This window comes from Hydra vulgaris, chromosome 03, assembly GCF_038396675.1.
Source record: "Hydra vulgaris chromosome 03, alternate assembly HydraT2T_AEP".
NCBI classification, from domain to species: Eukaryota; Metazoa; Cnidaria; class Hydrozoa; order Anthoathecata; family Hydridae; genus Hydra; species Hydra vulgaris.
The window spans coordinates 17,810,001-17,833,543 of NC_088922.1; the positions used below are offsets into that span (position 1 = coordinate 17,810,001).

Sequence of the window (23,543 nt, forward strand, 5' to 3'; positions counted from 1 at the left end):
AATATTAAGATGATGTGACAATGGTTGGAAGCAAGAGCAGGTCCAACTATGTTTACAATGCTTCTTTAAATCCTTGTCTAAAAGAGAAAAGGCATCATTGGAAGATCTGCCCCAGATATGGCAACAGTATGACATACAAAGACAAATATGAAATTTATAGAGATAAAGAATAGAATCCTAAATAAGGAAGTGGCGAGGACAATAAGGAGATGCAACCTTAATAGATTTTGCAATGGATTTGACATATGGTTTCCAAGAAAGATAAGAAGTAAGAATGTTCTAGAAGATGAAGGGTAGTTGATTCATCAAGTACATTGTTATTCATAAATACAGGAGGATCTAGATCTTTGTGATAACGATTAGTTGAAAAAAAATGAGTGAGACTAAGAGCCCCATGCTGTAACAAAAGTGAGATCTTTTTCAAGTTCAAAAGCCCCCTCCAAGCATTCAGAGAGTGTTGGTTTCTTTTCAAGCCAAGAATAAATGGTTGCATCATCAGCGAACAATGCCACCTTAGATGTGAGAATTTCTGGGAGATTGTTAATGTAAACTTAAAAAGAGTATAGGGCCAAGGATAGCTCTTGAGGAACCCCTGAAGTTACAGGAAATGAAGAAGAGTGCTGTCCTTCAAGAACAACTTTTATACTACGATTGGTAAGGAAAGAAGAGAGCTGATGGAGAAGACCAGCATGCCAAACTTTATAAATGCTTCAGAAATGACAAGAGCGATAGCCTTAGCCTCTCCACATCTATCTAATGTACAATAAAACCTATCAGTAATTACCAATAACAAATCAGCAGTATATTGAGAAGATTGAAATCCATATTGATGATTACAAAGTAAGTTATTAGATTCAAGATAAGAGACTAAGTGTTTGTTAAATAAAGACTCAAAAACTTTGATTATGATAGTAAGACGACTAATGGGGGGTAGTTAGACGAGTCAGATTGCTCTCCAGGCTATTTTTATATAAACAATTTACTAAAATACGTGCTCAGATAAGAATATTGTTTAGTATAGCCTTATTCGGTATTTGAAGCATGTCTTTCAGGAATAAATTTCATTGCATTGCAAAACAATCTTTATGTCTTAAGATTACTAACAATCTTGCAAAGCATGCATGAATTTTGTTTGTTTACATAAAAAAGTAATTGAAATACACTATTATTCATAAGTATCTTTCTAATTTTTTAATATGTGTTTTTGTGATATTTTAAAAAACGATAAATTTAATGAGGTTCCTCAATTAAAATAATATTTTAAACTGAGTAAATTAATTTAATTAAAAGTTATTATATCGACAGTAAAAAGATTAGTCCATTTTTCAAACTAAGTTGACTTATTCAGTTGAACAACTTGTTGGTTGTTGAGCTAGTAAAGATTTTAAAATGAAATTTCAATGAAATCTGTCTAAGACTGAAATTTAACATAAGTAGCAAATTTTTAATAAGAAATATGTCACAAAATGTGTAAACATGTTTCAAAACTCTTGTAAAAGAAAAAAAGAAAAAGCCATTTAACAGTAACATAAGATGTGTCAAAACAGTTCTATCAACTTTTAAGCAAAAGACATGATCACTGATCTGATCAGAAAATATAAAATAGTTAACAAAATGGATCTAGTCAACTAGTATGTTTATCCCTTGTGTATTCTTAGTATTATATTTAATCATTGTCATTGTAAGCATTTATTTATTAAAGTGAAAAAAAAAACCCTGGTTCCATAAATTAACTTTTTAAACAATCTTGTTTAAAAACAGGCCTCCAACATTATACTTTTAAATTTCAGGACAATAATATTTTTTAATTTCAGGACAAATTCAGGACATTTGAAACACATAAAGCAATTTTTGTTAAACTGGCTTTTTGTCTACAGCAGTCCATACCTCACCTATTTTACATATTTTTTATAAAAAATGAGAAGATCAAAACAATTATTTATAAAGTAATTGATGCAAAACAAGAAACAATTAAAATTAACAGTAAATTATTATACTATTTTTGAAAAACTCAAGTATGAAAAATAACATTAATAGTTATAGCACCATAGTTGGTCTTCTTAGAGAACAAAGACCTTAATCTAAATCTAAAGTAATATGTAATAGATAATAATTTCTCAAGTAATTAATTCAATTAAAAGGCTTAGATCTAGATTTTTTTTTAGGTTTAAATGTTTTAGCCAAATTCTTAATTCCTGAAATTAACATGTTGCCAATTTTGCTAACTGCAAGATTGATTCCTTAATTAGGATAGCTTTTTAATAACTTAATAACTTTGGCTGTGTCATTATCCATGAATTCATTTCCTAAATTTATCTGTACATCATCTTTTTAAGATGTAATTGAGAACATGAAATTGCAATTATGAAATTGCAACATGTTATTAAGAATACGTAAACTGTAATTAAGCAATTGTAATATGTAAATGAGAATATATAATTTGTAATCGTGTAACTCCATGTCAAATGACCCATAAATTTTTGAAAATGTCACCCTATATCTTAGATTTTGCTGATTTTTATACAGTTGAGAGTACTTAGTAAAATAAGAATTCCTTGAAAATTTTAGCCTCAGGCTCCAGAACATCCTGAAATATGAACATTTTACTTTTAGCAGATTGCAACCTTTATTTAGAGGTTTCAAGTGACATTAATTTTAAAATATTTAATCTTTTTACTTAAAAATTTGTAACTGGCTATTTTTGGAGATGACGAATCCAATAAAATGATCATAAATGTAAAAAATTATTTTTAAGTACCTGTATTTATCAATAAACTTAGGTAATTATTTTCATACCTGATTTTGATGCTCAAGAAACCTATGTGACGTTGATGATATCAAAAAAATATATATTGCACATCATTTTATATTCATTGATCATTCAAAAAATATAAAGATTTTAATTTGCAAGTATATGGGTTTTCAAATATGGATAATGGGGCACAGTCCCCATACTTTGTAGCGGAGAATTGCAATTGATATTTCACTACCTTCTAGACTAGCCGGAGTTCTGAAACTTTTAGTACTTCTGTAGTGCCAATGAAAGTGCATGTTAAAGTTGTTTTCAGGTCCAAAGACACCTGGGGGGAGGGAACTGGGTTATGGAACCACTTTTTTTATAGCGGAATCTTATTAAATTTGTCACTACTTTCAAGACAAACTGTAGCTCTGAAACTTTTAGCACTTGTGTAGTCCTGATGAACATGTGTTAAAAGAATTTTTCAGGGCAGATAATTAGAGACCATAAGGCCGAGACACTGGGGATCATGCCTCACTTTTTTCAATTTTTTTTGTTTTGGATTTTTAATAAAGTAAAGATAACTTTGTAAATATTGCCTTCAAAAAAATTTTTTTGTTTATATTTGTTCCATTCCATTTTTGATCATTTGGTATTCAATGATCTTTCTTCAAATGTTTTAAGAAAGTACATATGTTTATAAGATTGTTGATTTGCAAGTATATGAATTAAAAACAGTCATCCTTCTAAAATAATAACTTTGACAGAATTTTACATTGTATAAATAAAACTTTTTGAATTGAAAAGAAAACAGACAGAACAACATTGATCTGTCAGACAATAACAATTGAAGAATACAAATTGATGTTATAAGAGGCAATAAACAAGTTAACAACTTATTCCTCATTCCAAAATGTCAAGCAAGATACCTAAAGCAAAAAAACGAAAATTCGGCAAAATAGATGTATTGTCTTAGGTGACTTTGCAAAAGACTACACGTTTGTGATTCAAGATAAAGTTCAAAAATACCATTGGTGTAAAAGTCAATCCATGTTACACCCTGTTGCCCTTTATTTATTAAACAAAATTGCAGCTTAAAGAAAAATTATTTTGCTTCATGTCTGAAGATATTGAGCATGACATTGGCTTTGTATATGAAGTTCAGACACAAATAGTTAATTATTTAAAAGAAAATCATCTTAACATTTCAAAAATTCTTTAATTTTTAGATGATTGTGCTGCACAGTATAAAAACCACAAAGACCGTTACATCATCTGTCTCCATAAAGATAATTTTGGCATTGATGCAGAGTGGACATTTTAGCTACATGTCATGGTAAGTCACTATTTAATGGTATTGGTGGCACTATAAAACAATTAACTACAAATGCAAACCTACAAAGCCTGATAAATGACCAGATACTGAATAGTAATAAAATGTTTGACTGCTGTTCAAAAAATATTAAAGAAATTACTTTTTTCAAAATTGAAAAAGATTGACAGAATTGTGCATTACTTTAAATAGCGTTACCAGCTAAGTAGAACAATTCCTGGAATTAGGAGCTATCATCAATTTAACCCAGAATATATAGATACTATTAGGTTTAAACGAACAAGTGAAGATTTTAATATAACAGGCATGTTTTCTTTTTCTGATATTCAAATTATTTAACCTAACCAGCAAATTAACATCAATACATTAAAAATTAACACTATTACATTGAAATTTGGTGAATTTGTTCTATGTAAATATGATGTGTTTCATTGGATTGGTATAATAAATGAAGTTGACAATAATGAGCAAGATGTTATGACAACATTCAGGGCTGTAGACAGACAATACAAATTCACCGGGCCCCGGCCTTTGGGGGGCCTGGGTTTGGTGGATAACTTAGGAGAGATAAAAATTATAATCAATAAATCAACATACTTCATAACTTTTTATTATTTTGGACCCCTTAGTGACAGTTTTTTTTTCAGGAAACTCAAAAACAATTTTGTTTCGGGCCCTTTAAAAACCATTTTGTTTCGGCACTAAAAATCTAAAAAAATTTACATAAATCATTTTTTTTCAGAAAAACAATTATTTTATGGTTTTTTTAATTTTATTCTGTAAGTTTTGAGCTTAATTTTGATGCTATTAAAATTTATATATTTATATTTCAACGAAATAACCAATTAATTTTAAATTTAGAGGATGAATTATCTCAGAAACGGAAACAAGCAAAATTAAAGCAACAAGAATCAGAAAAAGGAAAAAGAACTCTGGAAAGTCTTGATTTCACAACTGTTCAACATCAACTTGATTTTGAAAATCCATCTAACACAAGACGATTGGATGATATAACCAGTCAAATGTCAGATGAATTTGTAGATCTAGAGAAGAATAAACGAGATAAACCGATTGAAAAAAATTTAAATTCCTTAGATTTGCCAGAGATCAAAGAGACTGGAAACAATTGTAATTATGAAATTGAAAATTTCACTACAACGGATGCCCAAGATTTTTTTGTTGTATTTTGACATTGGTTATTTTAAAAAGAGTGATTTAAAGCTTCTGGAAGAAGCCATTTTGAAAGGTCCCAGAAAATTCCCTTCTGAATCTGAACTTCCTGAGGACAAAACTGGTTCAAAATTTCCAAGCTACATTTTAAATTACAAATTAAGCAATAATGAGTTGGTTATTCGAGATTGGTCGGTGTGGAGCAAAATTATACAATCCTTATTTTGTTATCCTTGCTGAACTTTTTGTGATCTACTGGACAATCAATGCTCAACAATGGAAAAGAACAAGGATGGACTATTGACAAAAGATATCATCAATTGTATTGAAGAACTCCAGAACATGAAAAATCTGGCAATCATAAAAGTTGTTACTTGAAATGGAAAAGTGAAAATCTAACTTGAAACTAAGTAACAATACTATTGTTAACTCTATTAATCACCAAGTTCAAAACGAATCAAAAATCTGGAAAAATGTTTTCCAGACGTTATTTTGTTTCTAGCTCAAAGGGGTTTGGCTTTTCGAGGAGAAAGCCACTTAATTGGTGATACTAATAATGGAAGTGTTTTAGGAATACTAGAACTGATCAGTAACTATGATTCTTTGCTCAAAAATCATCTAGAAAAAGTGAAAGAGTCTCAAAGTGATAAAAAAATAGCAAGTAAACAATTTGTTTCCTCAAACTCAAAACAAATTTCTTGCCCTTTGTGGAACATTTGTGGTTAAAACCATTTTAGAAGAGATATCTAAGGCTAAATACTATGCCTCAATAGTCGATGCAACACCTGATGTATCCCATTTGGAACAATGTACATTCATTATTCATTTCGTAGGGCTCAACAAAAAAAACAAATCTTTTTCATATATATGAGAGATTCCTAAATTTTGTTGATTGCAATTTAAAAACAGGGGAAGCAATTACAGTTATGATTTTGGACACCCTAATAGGACACCAAACTGATTTGAATGACTGTAGAGACCAAAGATTTGATGGTGGATCAAAAATGAGTGTTATACACAAAGAAGTGCGAGCGCGGATCTTAGAAAAAAATCCCTTAGCAATTTTTGCTCCATGTGGATGTCTTGAGCTAAATCTGTGTGGAGTTCATGCTGCAGAATTGTGTAAAAAGGCTGTTACATTCTTTGGCATAATTCAAAAAATGTACAATATATTTAGATCCAGCCTCAACGATGGGAAATTTTGAAATCACTGGAATGTCACTTCATTCAATGTCAAAGACACAATGGTCAGCAAGAATTAAAAGTGTAAAACCAATTGCGCTGAAAATGCCTGAAGCCATCACATCAATTGAATTTATGCTAATGAATTTTGCAAATTTATCCGCAGAAACTCGTGCAGAACTTAAAGGAATCAAAAACTACCTGAAATTTTTTGAGGCTACAATGCTATCTAATATTTGGCTCAAAATTTTGACAAAATTAAATAATGTCAATTTGATTTTTCAAAATCACGAAATTACAGTTTTTGCTAAACATTCTTTTAAAAGAAGTTTTTTAAACATTCTTTTAAAAGAAGTTTTTTAAACATTCTTTTAAAAGAAGTTTTTTAAACATTCTTTTAAAAGAAGTTTTTTAAACATTCTTTTAAAAGAAGTTTTTTAAACATTCTTTTAAAAGAAGTTTTTTAAACAAGTCTTTTAAAAGATTTAGAAAAGATCAGAGATTCATGGGATTTGATTTTAAATGAAGCAAAGACTGCAGCTGAAAATTGTGATTTAGTTTCTACCTTCAAGGAAAGTCACAATCAGAAACACAATAAGAAATATTTTGAAAATTTTAATGATGAAATTTCAAATAGATTCGAAGTAATTCAAATAATTTGTGATACTTTTGACATCTTGTGGACATTCAAGGAACTTGAAGAAATGGATGTTGTCAGAAAGGCTAAAATCTTACAAGAAAAATATGTGAAAGATACCAATAACGATCTAGTTGATGAAATTTTGCATTTGAAGTCCATCTACAAGGCTAATTTTATTGCTATAAATTAAACTCCATTGGATTTACTAAACAAAATTTGTAAATTAGAAATCAACAAGTTGTTTCCATATTTAACTGTAATGTTACGCATATTCTGTTGCCTTTTAGTTACCGTTGCTGAGGCAGAAAGGTCATTTAGTTGCCTCTCACGAATTAAAAATCAAAATAGATCCACAATGGGATAAAATTGTTTGAATGATCTAGCAAGACTTTGTATTGGATTTGAATTGGCTAAAGAACTTAATTTTGTTAACACTGTCATTGAAGAATTCGCAAATAAAAAAGCTCGAAAAAGTTATTTTAAATTAAAATCTATGTATTTTATATTAATATATGAATAAACTTAAAAATAAATGAAGTAAAAATTATAATATAGTTAGATTTAGGTGAGGAGCCCCGGAGCAACTTATTTCAATGGGCCTGCTCAAGCTGGCTACGGCCCTGACAACACTTATGGATCTGCACTGTCCTTTTAACAAACTTTTCTGACCATCTAGATCAGATAAGTATTGGAATCCAATTACTAACATAATTTGCACCATTGATGCACCTGTAACAACAACTGAACATATGTATACGTTGCAATTTTTGACGGGACTGGCTAGTATTTGCTAAATATAAAACAGTCATATTTCAGAATCTTCTTGGAGCCTGAGGCTACAATTTTCAAGAAATTCTTATTTTACTAAGCACTCTCAACTGTATAGAAATTAGCAAAAACTGAGATGTATGGTGACATGACCTGGGTCATTTGACATGGAATTACCCAATTTTGAAACCCATTATTTTACAACCAACCATTCGATTACCCATAATCCTCTTAACATGAATTTGAATAAGTTGATAATATCAAACTTAGCATTTGTATGCACCAGCAACAATAATGGATTTGAAAGATCATTGTGTTATTTTTCAACACACTATGACTATTGTCAGTCTTGACACAGTTACCGTAGTGTATCATTTTTTTATATATTCATTACATTTATTTTTTTTGACCTCAAGGTTATATGAGGTTAACATCTACAACAGCTTGTGATATGCTTGACAAAACAATCCAGTTCTGTTTAACTCAATTATTAACTAATAAATTAACAAAATAAAACTTTAATAACTAGCAGAGTAAATAAAGTAACTTAACAAAACTAAAATAAAAAATATATAGAAAAAATTTCTGCTAACTTTATTAAGCATGTTAAAAGCCACACGTTGTGGATAATCTTTATCTGCTATTGCAACACCGCTAATTCCTTCATTGGAAACATAAACATGGCACAGGTAGTCTAAAATAATTTAAGTAAAGCTACAGTTAAGCGACCTAAAAAATCTTTATATTTTGCAACTTTTTGAGGAACATGAGGAATATTTATTGGCTTCAGTATATACATCAACTATCTCATAGCCTGTGCCTCATAGAATATCTGGCTACATCAACTGAGTGTTTGGTATGGGGCAGCAATCTTTTTTTTTATTATTCCAATAATACTGGCATGAGCGCAACAAGCGGAAAAATAAAATTATTTTAGGCTGCTTAACTGTAGGATTAATTATTGTATATATAATAATGCATGTATAATAAATATAAGTTAGTTTATTTTAAATAAATTGACATAAAATAACAGACCTTGTTCTTTTACAGATGCTCTTACACCATTTGCAGTTCTTTCTACAATAATTTTTCCAGTAAAGTCCATAAACTCACGAACACTAAATAAAATTTATTTTTAATTAAAAAAAAAAGCTAAATTATATTAGTTTAAAATTCCATTATAAAATGACAAAATCCCTCATAAAAGATAGAGAAATTATTAAATGAAGGTAAATTTAAGATTCAAAAGAGTAAGTATATTTTTTATTGTTCAAATTTTTATAATTTTAAAACTTTTACATATATTTATGAAGCTGTTTCAAAATACTAATAAAAATTAGGAATAATTTTTGCAATAATTGCAGATTCATTAAATCTTACGTAGAACGTTGAAAATAACTGAAAGATTGCAAATCTTGAGCGCTTTTTAATGGTGTAACTTTTGTTGATTTGTGAAACAATTCAATTGCATAGAGCTTTACCATTTTTTACTAAAAATATTAGACGAATATTTTAACTCTAAAAATGTGCAAAATGAAATAATAATAAAAAAAAAAGTTGAGAAATTGTATACTAAATTAGACAACAATAAAACATTCAAATTACGTATTATACACGTTACCATTGCGTAGGGTAAAACTAATTATGTAGGGGGGTCTTGATTTTATTTATTTTTTAGCTGCTTTATTTGAAATAAATATGCTTTGTAATTTCCCTCGGGAAATTCAAGCGTAGTTCTCCTCGTGAAATGCAAGCGTGGTTTTGCCTCGGGAAATCCAAGCGTGATTTGCTAAAAATTTGCATTAGAGGAAAGTTTTTAAACAATATTGTTATATTGTTTGAAAACGTCGCTCTAATGCAAATTATTAATTTAATGCTAAGGGAGAAAGGAGCGAGGGTTGGGGTGGGGAAGGGTAGGCGGGGTTGGGAAAAAGTTCAAAAAAATTTATGAAATCTAAAAAATGTCTATAAAAAAATCATACAATGACTTTTTTTACCTTTCTGAAAATAGTTTCATAGCATCGGCCCTTGATAAACTTTAGAACATTATATAGAAAACTTGTTTCATTTAAACAAACGATTTACTTTATTTAACTTGTTTTTTTAAAGTTGATTTATATCGGTGTTAGTCTAAAAAAGATTTGTACCGTCAGTAACCATTAAAGAGTTTAGTTTTACAAATGAATTATTAAGTCATTTATTTAAATTTAAAAAATAGAATCACACGAGTCACTTCAACTTCAATTACTGCCATAGTTAATATACTAACAAACTCGATTCTAGATGCATCTCATATAACAAGAATTTTTAAAATAGACATATCAGATCAGTTCCCAATTTTTTTCACTTACACAATACTCACTCTCAACAAAAAAGACAAAAATTAGAACATGTAATATATACGAATATATATATGTATATACGAATATATATATATATATATATATATATATATATATATATATATATATATATATATATATATATATATATATATATATATATATATATATATATATATATATATATGTGTGTGTGTGTGTGTGTGTATATATATTTATATAGTACTGTGAATAAGTTTTAGACCACTTGTATAATTAGACGTATTTACAATTTTTTTCATATGTTTTTTTTTAAAGCGTACTTAAGTTTAATAATATATAAGAAAAGTTGAAAGTATATATTACTTTGAATAAATAAATAAAATGGATGAGGAAACATGAGGGCTTTGTTTGTTTATTTGTTAAAACGATGTGTCATAACAAATACATCTAAAACAGATGATTTAAAGAATGCTGTTACACAAGTCAGAGAAACTGGCTTCCTTGAAGATAGGAAGAAAAGTAGTAGACCTCCTAAGCTAACAAAAGATGACAATAAATATTTAAAAACCCTATCCTTAAGAAATACAAAAAAAGCATCAACCAAGCTGGCAAAAGACATTAACACAGCAACTGGGGAAAATGTCAGCAACTGGGGAAAATGTTCTTTTATTTGACAAATAAATATGCAAAACAACACAAAGATTGGGCCCAGGATATGTTTAATCAGGTTCTGTACACCGATGAGTCCAAATTCGAAATTTTTGGAACAAAAGGACGCCAATATGTTTGAAGACAAATAAACCCTACTATTAAACACAGAGGAGGCTTTTTACAAGTTTGGGGCTGTTTATCTTCATCTGAAGTAGGTGATTTAATCAAAATAGGGGGGCAACTGACCTGGGAACGTTATGTGGATATCCTAAGGTGCCATACTGTATCATCCGGAATGAGACTAAATAGGTCATAATTTTATTCTGCAGCAGGACAATGATTCAAAACATTGTTCCCAAGTGGCAAAAAATTATTTAAATGAAATAGCAGAGGAAGGAGTATTGGAATTGATGACCTGGCCTCCCCAGAGTCCAGTTTTGATTATAATTGAGCATATTTGGGATTACCTAGACAGAAAGAAGGTCGATCATGCTCCCCGAAATGCTGAAGAATGTTTTGAAGTACTTTAAAGAGAATAACACAACGTACCCTAGGATTTTATAACTAACTTGTATGAATCTATTCCCCGGCGAATATTGGCTAAGATTGAGGCAAAAGGACATAATAAATATTAAGAGTTTTTTTATAAAGTTTGACATTAAAAAGTTTGTAATTGTTCCATATTTAAGCTTTTTTTCTAGCAAAAATTGTTATTATTATTATTATTATTATTATAGTCATGTCATCTTACTCCAGAGTGGTATCCAATTCCAATATCTTTCGTTTTATAGTGGCTCTGCTATCATTTTTGAAATCAATTTTAGTTTACATAAAGGTCGTTTATTTTCTGCGACAGGTACTGACAATACCTTAAAAATTCGAGTTAGAATGCGTTTAGATTGGAAAATAGGCTATAGATCCTTTAAGTATATTTCGTTGAGAAATATTTCCCGAAGTGAAAAATAAAGACTACTTTAAACTATTAGGATGCGAAATATCTTCCATAAAGTTGTATTCTAATTTAAGCTTTAATTCTTACCGGTTCTTGATGTTTTAACCCGATAAATGAGAATCTTAACGAAACAGTATTTACAATCTTAATTTTAAATTGAATTTGTTTAATGGAATAATAAAGCTCAAAGTTAAAGGTATTCACTTCAAGCTTATGTTTGGAGAACTTTTGGAAAAAAACTGCATGTCCAGGTTATTTGCTATTTTGCCATCATCATTCGCTTTGCAAAAAATTCTGTTTATCGCCATGATAAGCCATCTGCTCATCATGGATCGATGTTTTGGTTGAAGGTAAAGCAACAGCATTAGAGCATCATTAGTTTTCCGCGGTTGTTTTGACATTAGTTTTATAACGTCTAGTGTCCGAACTCTTGAAAAGGAAGATCTTCCATCTAGCGGGACTGCAGCTGAAAAATTTAAAAATCTTAGATTTTTATTTATTTATTTATTCCAATAAGCAATGAAACGTATACATGAAAAGTTTAATATTGATAAAGAAAAGCAACACCAGACTTTCATATGCTGATGGTTGACATAGTTACAACCGAAATAGCATCATAAAAGTACTTTTAAAAGAGCTTACTGTATGTACATCAATTACATCATGCGCTAATTTATTTCAACGGTTTGCAACATGGTTTTTAAAAAATGCCAACGTTCAAGATAACATTTGATTAGTTGGGGTTTTAGACGGATCATTTTTAATTAATTATATGCTGAGTTTAATGAGAAAAGCGTAAACGCACAAACGTTCTTTAACTTGGTTTTAAACAACCTTTTGATTTTTTTTAACAGCGATTCGTTGTGATAAGACCTGATGGTTATGTTATAGTTTTACGTAATTTATTTCTTAAATAATTTATCAAAAAAATATTTTTTTTAAAACTATAAGTCTTTGGTAATATAAACAAAGCGAGTTAATTGTTATGCACATCACCAAGTAAATTTATTTTATAGCTCATCAATAAAACTAATTTTTTACTTTTTTGTAATTAAAATCTCATTATGATTTTTTTTTTCTTTTGTCTTCTGGCGCCCCTAATACTTTGGTGACCGAGGTACAAATGCCCCTCTTGCCCCTCCCTCTCGGCGGCCACGTACATGATTTGTTCTTAATTAACTAAAATAATTTTAAAATTGGACTCTAATTTACACTAAATAAGTTTGAGAAAAATTAAAAAAAGTTTTTTCAATTAATTATTATTATAATTAATATATACTTATTACGACATAAAATAACTTTTATATAGTTATTCTTAAAATTTATTTATTTTTATATTCTCAGGAAAAAAAAAAAGTATTTTATGAAAATTTGGCGCCTTCATAGTTTTGGCGCATGGGCGAAAATCACCCATTGTACCCGCCTTCCGCCGAACCAGTATAGATGAATCTTCTCTTTAGAAAATTTAAAAAACCTTTATCGAAAATAAATTGATGTACTGTTTCTTTTAAATGCAACCAAGGGCTTACAAATATTGCCTATGACACATTTATAAACATTTTCCTTAAACAGTACAATAAGCACTTTCCACTTACAGAAAAATAGATAAAAATTAAATACTTGAAATACCCATAAAAAAGAATTAAAAAATCCTCTATGAAAAAACAAAAATTATACAACAAGGATTTAAAAAATAGGAATCAAAAAAATCTTACGATTTATAAACAATACAAAATTGTCTTTTAAAAAGTTTTAAAAAAATCTAAAAAGTTGTATTTTTCCGAACAATTTCAAAAACATAGTTGTAGTATCAAAAAAATAGAGGATATTATGAACGAAATTATTGGTAAAACTAAATTAAAATCAGAAACGTTACCCTCCAGAATCGATGAAAAAGGATATGAATATACAAATAAGAAAATCTCTGAGAAATTTAATATTTTTTTGTAAATAGTGGCCCAAACCAAGCATAGCAAATAAATAATTCGAATGAATTTTTAGTTTAATTTAACATTTAATAACTTTTTTACTGATCATACTAGCTTACTTCCTGAAAATGATCTAAAGTTAGAGAAATTCAAAGGAGCAAAAATATCATTTAAAAAAAAACAAAGCTCTAAGCATCGATGATATTTCCAGCAATATAGTAATAGATATCTTACCCTTTATAAAAGATGTTTTTATTATTTTTAACTCATCGATTCGAACAGGAGTTGTCCCAGAAAAATTGAAAACAGCGTAACTTTTAGCAATATTTAAAACTGGAAACACGGCATCACTAACCAATTATAGACCTATCTCAATTCTTCCAGCATTTTCCAAGCTTCTGGAACGAATAATATACAATAGACTCTATAAAAATCTAACAGAAAACAAAATTTTAAGTAAATATCAGTACGGTTTTCTAACGAATCATTCAACGGAAATACAATCATAGACCTCATGAACAACATCAACTCATCATTTAATAAAGGACATTTTGTATTGGGAGTCTTTATTAATCTTAAAAAAGCTTTCTATACGGTCAACCATAAAATTGATGAAAAAAAATAGTAAAAAAAAAAGCTATTACATGGTTCACCAGTTATTTAAGTAATAGGCATCAATGTAAAAGTAATAGGCAACAATGAACGATATTTCAATTCAAAGCTATTAAAAATAAAATGGGGTGTTTCACAGAGATCAATATTTGCCTCCTTGTTTTTTTTATTTACATTAATTACCTTCCAAAAGCCTCTACAAATCTTGATTGTATAATGTTTACAGATGATACAATTCTGTTTTTTTCATCTTCTTCTATTGATGACCTTTTTAACAAAGTCAACCTTGAGCTTCAACAACTTAAACCATGGTTCAGTGCTAATAAATTATCAATAAACGTAAAAAAAACTAAATATAGTTTGTTTCACTCAAAGCAACAAAAAAAAGGCACTTCCATCATTTCTTCCCTCTCTAAGTATCGATTTCAACATTATTGAAAGCACCCAAACAATAAAATTTCTTAGATAGAAAAAAATATTTTATGGACAACCCAAATAAAGGCTATCAACACTCAAATATCAAAAAATCTTGCTTTAATTTTCATAGCTAGACCATTTTTATCTCAAAAAAACTTAAAAATTCTTTGCTTTTCGTTTATACATAGTCATCTTACATACGCTAATATTGCTTGGGGAAGCACACACAAAACAAAATTAATAAAGTCACTAATCTGGAAGAAATCATATAACTGTATTAATGTGGTTAAAGTTATAGCATAGAGTTATAACTGTTACAACTTACTTTATAAATGCTATAACTTGCATAATTAATTTATAGCAGGTACAGTTATAACTTACAGTTCATAAACATATGCTTTTAGTTAAATGAACTTACAGTTCGTACAAAATACAATTTATATATATTTATATAAATTGTATTTTATATGAACTATAAATTTATATAAAAGTTATTTTCTTTTATTAGGGCAAAATGTTATTGAATCACCTTTATAATATTAAAAGTCATTCACATTTCCAAGAATTTATGCCACAAACAAAGTAAAACAATAATAAAACTCAAAATATCAACTTTTTATTGTTTGGATTACCTCGTTTCATTAAACTTAATAAACGTGAAGACTATTGATAAAAGTTTATGAAAATAATTATAATTCTTATATATAAAAGACTAAAACTAAATAAAAGAAAAGTTATAACTACAAATAATATTCTACAAGTTATATAGTTTATATTTATTCAAGTTTTCTACATAAAGTTTGAACTTTAAATGGCGATCACTTAACGCATTTTGTTGAAGTTTTGTTTAACCCCAATTGGGCCCCAAACGGGAAACCTGTCAAAATCCCAGATTTTCCTGCCATTTCAATAATAGATTAGTGATTTCTTTGGCTAACCGGGTTTTGTTCGAATATCAAATATCTATATTCGAATAATAAAAATCGACTTTTTTGACTTTTGACTTTTTGAGTTTTTGACTTTTTGAGTTTTTGACTTTTGACTTTTTAAGTTTTTAAAAACACTTTTTTAATAAGTTGATTTTTAAGAATTGAACACAATTAATTGATTTTAAAATGCTTATATAAAACGCAAATTGATGACGTAATTTTATTTGAGTTAAATTACATATCTTAAGTTTTCGCGCCGATGTTTTCCGCTTTCAAGACATCGTTGTTGTTTCATTCACGTTCATAAAATTCAATCGTTGTTAAAAAACATGTTAATAAAATTAATCAGAAACTTCAGAGTTAGTTGGAAACTTGGTTGCTGATAATGAAGAAGAAGAAGAGGAAGAAAATTATGATGACGATGATGATGATTATGATGATAATTATGATGATGAAATTCAAATCAGCAGTGATGTCGAGACAATAAATGATAGTGACGATATTTAAAAAATACTTGTATATTAATCCTACCATTTTTAATTTCTGTTCTTTTATATCTTTTTCCATGTTTTGTTGTAAATATATAATATAGGACTGTAGTCATCAACTGACTTGACAATGTACAGTTTAACATTATATTTAAATTAGTTTAAACAAAACTCTACGTTCGTTGAAATTTGGAAGATCCTGTATTCAGAAAGCGTCACTAATGACAATGAGTACTAACTACATTGGTTGCAAAACTGTCATTCCTGACGGGCAAATATTTTACAAAAGCAAAACAGCTTATGCTTTATAAGATTTTTTGGTTAAACGAATAGTCGTTTGACCGCAAATTGATGGGAACTGTTATCCGGTTTTTTAAACGGATACTAAACCAAATACACTATACTAGGTGCGTGATTTTCAAACCCTACGGGACCCATCTAAAAACCAGAGCGGGTGCCCATCTAAATTCCGTTCCCGTAAGCCCAGATAAAAACCGTACGGGGCCCATTTGCTATTGCTGGCTGGGATCCCATTTTGAATTTTAGCATAAATAGTATACTAGTATAGATATTAATTTTATAAATGTTTAGCGCTTTCAATTCTTTTAATAGAGGTTTAGCATGAGTATATTTGTTTTTATGATATATTATTTTTTGCGGCGTGGTGATAAAATAAAATAAAAAAATAACATTTAAATAAATTCAAAATTTAATAAATATAGCAGCAAGGTTTACTAAATATGGCAGTTACATTAATGGAAATAAAAAAGCTTATAAAGGAAATGTTTGATGAATTTGAAAAAAAACCGAGGCGATGATGAAAAAACAGGAAATAGATTTCGCCAGCATAATAAGTTCAAATACAAAGATGACAAACCAGCGACTGGATAAAGTTGAAAAAGATATAATTGACAATAGTCAAAAAATCAAATCGATTGAATCTGAGATAATAGAAATAAAAGAAAGTTTGAACTTTCACGAAGAACTTATTGATAAAAAATTAAAAAATAATCTTGTTTCTTATGACAAAGAGAAAAATTTTTGTAACAGAATCAATAAAGACAACAATGAATATATGGATATAAAGAAAAAGCTAAGAGAGATGGAAGACAAGTCCAGAAGGAACAATTTACGTGTTAATGGAATAAAGGAAACAGAAAATTAAAACTGGAATGTTAGTGAAATGAAGGCTAAACAATTATTCGAAGAGTATTTAGGTTTAAAGAATATAAAAATTGAACGAGCGCACCGGACCGGATTTAGGGATAAAAACAAACCTAGGACAATAGTTTTAAAACGTTTGAATTATAAAAACAAGTTGAAATCTTGAAAAAATCTGTTATGTTAAAAGGTAAAAATATATATATTAATGAGGACTTTTGTGCTGAAACAAATAAAATAAGAAAAACTTTAAGAGAAGAAATGAAAGTTGCCCGACAATCTGGTAAATTTGCTTTCATCACTTATGATACTTTGGTCATTCGCGATTGGAAAACAAAAGAGATCAATTATGCTGGAGACGTTAAAACGATCCATGGAGATAAGTAAGAATTTTAATGTCATTTTATGTTTGAATAATTCACTGTTTGAAACGATTTTAAATTTCTTTCTTAGTTCTCAATTTTTTATTTGTAATAATTATCTAAACTATCATGGATACTTTAAACGACAAATGTTTTGAAAAACAGATGTTTGATCCCTTTCATAATAACTTTTTAAATAGTTTTTTTGATGAGAATCTGAATATATTTCATGAAACTCAAATGAATTTACTGAATTCACCATATATTGATCCTTATGATTTCAAAATACCAAATAGTTTTAATTCAATTTCTATATTGCACATCAATATACGAAGCATGCAGTATAATTTTGATAAACTTAAGGAATTTTAAATATCTTAAAATACATATTTGATGTCATAGCTTTTTCAGAAACTTGGCATGACTCAGAAACTTTAATTGAATCTAATTCAAATTTTATCCGACCAAATTACCGCATAATTAGTCAAACAAGAGGAAGAGGTAAAAAAGGCGGAGGTCTTTGTTTTTACATTTCAGAAAAACTTACTTATAAAATTAAAAAGCAATTATGTCTAACCAAAAATGATTATGAGTATTTAACAATAGAAATCATTAATGAAAAAGCTAAAAATATTGTCATTGTATGCGTATACCGTCCTCTGAGTGGTACCGTCTAACCTTTTGAAGATTTTATTAGAAATATAATAGTTAATAATAATAATAAAAAACTATGCATTATTGGGGATATAAATTTAAATTCACTAACTTATGAAAAAAATCTAAATACAAAATTGTTTTTTGATATGCTTTTTAAATATAATATATACCCACTTATAAATAAAGCAACTAGGATAACTTAAAGTTCAGCAACTGCGGTTGACGACATCCTTTTAAACCAATTTTTAGAAACGTCATTTGAAACAGGAATATTTAAAACAGACATTAGTGACCACTTTCCTATCTACATTAAAATTAATAACCTTAATATAAATTTGACTATTCGTCCAAAAACAATTAATTTAAAAAAACGCAATCTATCAACGTTAAATAACAATAACTTCTTGCAAACACTATATGAAGAGAAATGGAAAGAAGTTTTTAATTATTATTTAAAAATACTAACGAAGTATACAATGCCTTTTTTTAATAAGTTCTTAAATATATATAATGAAATGTTTCCTTATGAAATAATTAAAAAAAAAAAAAAAACACTAACTAACCCTTGGATGAACAAAACTCTAGTAAAATTTTCAAGAAAAGTCTAGTAAAATGTTCAAGAAAAAAACAAAAACTCTATAACAAATTTCTCAAAAATAGAAATATTGATAACGAAAACAAAAATAAAAACTATAAATATTTTGATAAAAACTTACTTAAAAATGAAAAAAAAACAACTTTACAGTAAAAAAATTACTGAATGTAAATTTGATATAAAAAAACATGGATTCTTATTAATAACCTAATGGGTCGTAATAAAAGTAACTCATTACTTCCTCTCAATATTACTATTAATGACATTAATATTCACTGCCCAACACAAATCTCAAAAGAGTTTAACAATTAGTTTACTAAAGTTGGTCTAAATTTAGCTAACAAAATTGTACCTCCCATTGATTCATTGAAAACCTATTTAAATTCTGCTAATAATAATTTATTATGTGACAGTGAATTAACGTTAAAAGAAATTGAGGAGGCTTTCTCATCTTTAAAAATAAACAAATCGCCGGGTTTTGATGGAATATCCAGCAATATAGTAATTTTAGATAAAAAACATATCGTCAAACGTCTATTTTTACATTATGAAAATTTCAATAAATGAAGGTGTATTTCCTGATACATTAAAAGTAGCTAAAGTGTACCCAATCTATAAAGGCAAGGATAGTTCTGATATTTAAAATTATAGACCTATATCCGTATTATCTGTTTTTTTCAAAATATTTGAACGCGTTATGTATAACAAAATTTATGTCCATTTCATAAAAAACAATCTCTTTTACTCTAAACAGTTTTGGTTTCAAAAGAATATTTCAACATGCCATTATTGAATTAGTTGACCAAATAACTGACGGTTTTGAAAAAAATAAGTTTACACTTGGAATTTTTATAGATCTGTCAAAAGCATTTGACACAGTAGACCACACTATACTCTTAGAAAAAATAATATATTATGGTGTAACAAACAAAACATTTTCTTGGATAAAAAGCTTCCTTACTGACCGAAAACAATATGTGATAAACCCGGATTCTGGTACATTAAATATTCTGTGTGGAGTACCACAAGGTTCAATTCTCAGCCCTCTCCTTTTTTAATATATACAAACGACTTCTGTTTTGTATCTGCAAATTTAAATTCAATTACGTATGCTGATGACACTAATTTTTAATGTCCAATAGTGATATTAATCAGCTATATGGCGAAATGAATATTGAGCTGCTAAAGTAAATAAATGGTTCAGAGCTAATAAACTCTCAATAAACGTAGACAAAACTTAATATACATTATTTTATAAAAAACGCAGGAAGAAAACCTGCCACTTAAATTACCATTTCTTTCTATAAATAGTAAACAAATTAAAAAACAAGGATGTTTAAAGTACCTAGGAGTCTATGTAGATGAAAACTTATTTTGGCTTTCCCACATAAAATACATTGAATCAAAAATTAAAAAAACTATTAGTATAATGTATAAAATTAGTCCTTTAATTAATACTCAAAGTCTTAAATTAATATACTTCAGCCTAATTCATAGCTATATCAATTATGATAAAATTGCGTGGGCAAGCACACAACCCTCTAAATTTAAAAAGATATTTAGTGTACATAAACATGCTTGCAGAACTATATACGGGTAAAACAAATTTAAGCATGCAAAGCCGTTAATGAGGGAAATGAAGATGATGAATGTATACGAGATAAATACATTTTCAACACATGCTCTTTATGTATTATCATTTAAAAAATCTCACAATCAAACAAACAAAATTTAAGATATCTCAAAACAATAACTATTCTCTGAGATCAAACGAGAGGCTAACATACACACTACCTCGTAAACTAACTAAATACAAAGAATATAGTACAACATTTCGAAGGCCTAAGATATGGATACATCCTAATAGTTTAAAGTAGTCTTTATTTTTCACTTCGGGAAATATTTCTCAACAAAATATACTTAAAGGGTCTATAGCCTATTTTCCAATCTAAACGCATTCTAACTCGAATTTTTAACGCATTGTCAGTACCTGTGGCAGAAAATAACGACCTTTAGGTAAACTAAAATTGATTTCAAAAATAATAGCAGAGCCACTATAAAACGAAAGATATTGGAATTGGATACCACTCTGGAGTAAGATGACATGACAATAATAATAATAATAACAATTTTTGCTAGAAAAAAAGCAATAAAAAGAGTTTCCGAAATTAATTTAAAAGATTTTGTGTTATTTAGTAATAGTAATATATACTTCTGCATAAATAATATTTAACAGAGTATTTATAAAATATAAATTTATATAAACTAACTGTGCAGCCCAACAACAGTAGATGGTGCGCCATAGAAGACCGAGCTTAGCCTGTCAAATATAAACTTAAATTTATAGACAGATTTTGATGTTTTAATGTCATTTGGAAGATTGTTCCACTCCTTAACAATTCTGTTTTTAAAAAAACAGAATTGTTATGTCGAATGTTTGAGTTTTTGAGAACCTCTCGCACAAAATTTCCTCCAATATTTCCTGCTAAAGGTGACTTCTGCACTACTATATCTAAATGACTTTTTAGCTTAAACGATTGGATTAGATCTCCGCGATTTTTTTAAATTTAATACAGATTAGATTCAGATTTAATCCAGATTAGATCCAGATTTTCCTAAAAATATAGATGTAAGTCAACTGTATTTGAAATGAGAAGACAGACATTAACTTATATAACTGTACATGCTTTAATTTTAAAAATATGTTTCTTATAGGTACTATTTTCAAGATAAATTATTAACGACCTTCTTATTAAAAAAATTGTATTAAAATTTTTTTCTCCCACCGTCGAAATGTCTTGCGCCAGGCCTGCGTATATATACATACATACATACAGACATACAAACATACATACATACATACATACATACATACATACATACATACATACATACATACATACATACATACATATATATATATATATATATATATATATATATATACATATATATATATATATATATATATATATATATATATATATATATATATATATATATATATATATATATATATATATATATAAATTAGTAAAAAACATTTATCTAACTTTTTCTTTTACTTGAAGTTTCACCATTGCTGGATCATCAGGAAGAGTCCAGCAATGGTGAACCTTCAAATAGAAGAAAAAGTTAGATAAGTGTTTTTTACTAATTTATTATTGCTCTGTTCTTTAAGAACGTTGAGCACTCTATTTGTAAAATACACTAACATAATTTACATATATACATATATATATATATATATATATATATATATATATATATATATATATATATATATATATATATATATATATATATATATATACAGGCAGTATATATATAAATATATATATATATATATATATATATATATATATATATGTATATAAATATATATATATATATATATATATATATATATATATATATATATATTCATATTCTAATTTTTGTCTTGTTTATTGAGGTTGAGTATTGTGCAAGTGAAAAAAATTGGGAACTGATCTGATATGTCTGTTTTAAAATTTCTAGTTTTTTTAGATGCATCTAGAAAAGTGTTTGTTAGTGAAGTTGTAGTGTTTCGTGTGGGATTATTTATTAAGTTTAAATATGTGAATTAATAATTTATCTGTAAAACTAAACTCTTTAATGGTTACTGACCATACAAATCTTTTTTAATTTAACACCGATATAAATCAACTTTAAAAAAAACAAGTTTATAAAAAGTAAATCGTTGGTTTTGATGAAACAAGCTTTCTACTACGATGGTCAAAAGTTTATCAAGGGCCGATGCTATGGAACTATTTTCAGAAAGGTAAAAACATCGTGTGACAGGTTTTTTATAGGTTCTTTTTAGATTTCATAAATTTTTTGAACTTCTTCCTATCCCTGCCTGTCTTCCCCTCCTCCCCCTATTCCTCTCCTCTCTCCCACTTTTCCCCTACTGCGCATTATAGGGACGTTTTTAAACAATATTGTTTAAAAACGTCTCTTTAATCTTGATATAAATTGTAAATGTTTCTAATATGATTATATTTATACTAAAATTTTAATATGAATTGTAATTGTAATTTAAAAACGTCTCTTTCATCTGAATATTAACTGTAATTTAATAGTGTTAGCATTGTTTCACTTTCGTTTTTAAAGTAGTTTCTTGGCTTTTCTATAGCGGTTTTATATTCCACGCGGTCTTTCAAGCAAGGTCTGTTAACAAATTAGTACTGATAAATTTTTAGTTTCAAAAGGAACTGATGTTGTCCATTGAATAAATAATTGATTAAATAAATTTTTATTTATTTTCTAGAGGAATTGATGTTGTTTATTGATTAATTAATTAAATAAATGTTTGTTGTTTTTATTTTTCTAATTTTTATAGCCTGTTTTTTTTTTAAAATAAACTAAGATTGTTTTTTGTGGACATGTAAGTGTATTAACGTAAATATTGAAGTAAAAACTTGATTGTAAATAAGTTAATTATGAACATCTTTTTTATTCTAATTTTTTTTTAAACAGTCAAACTGATACTGATTTGGGTAAGTTTACTATACAGTTTTAATTTTAGTTGGAACTTTATTTTTTTTCAGTTTTTACAGTACTTACAGTATTTATAGTATTTTCAGTATTTGCAATTTTAATTTTAGTTGGAACTT

The 23,543-nt window shown here is 27.9% G+C and overlaps 2 protein-coding genes across 2 annotated transcripts in view; one reads left to right on the forward strand and one right to left on the reverse strand.

Moving 5' to 3' along the window:
- Positions 1-9,416, reverse strand: part of LOC100201835 (synaptobrevin homolog YKT6) — a 20,083-nt gene extending 10,667 nt beyond the window's left edge. The window contains exons 1-3 of the mRNA XM_065792522.1: positions 9,211-9,416; positions 8,866-8,948; positions 8,424-8,524 (exon numbers count right to left, since the gene is read on the reverse strand). Coding sequence (XP_065648594.1) covers positions 8,424-8,524; positions 8,866-8,948; positions 9,211-9,314 — 288 coding nt within the window. The 5' untranslated portion in view covers positions 9,315-9,416. The remainder of the gene's footprint in view (positions 1-8,423; positions 8,525-8,865; positions 8,949-9,210) is intronic.
- A 1,133-nt stretch (positions 9,417-10,549) lies between these two features.
- LOC136078517 (uncharacterized) lies at positions 10,550-16,150 on the forward strand. The gene is made up of 3 exons (XM_065794290.1): positions 10,550-10,814; positions 15,076-15,078; positions 15,993-16,150. Exons 1-3 carry the CDS (start codon positions 10,550-10,552, stop codon positions 16,148-16,150), a joined length of 426 nt encoding a protein of 141 aa, XP_065650362.1.
- The last annotated feature ends 7,393 nt before the right edge of the window (positions 16,151-23,543 follow it).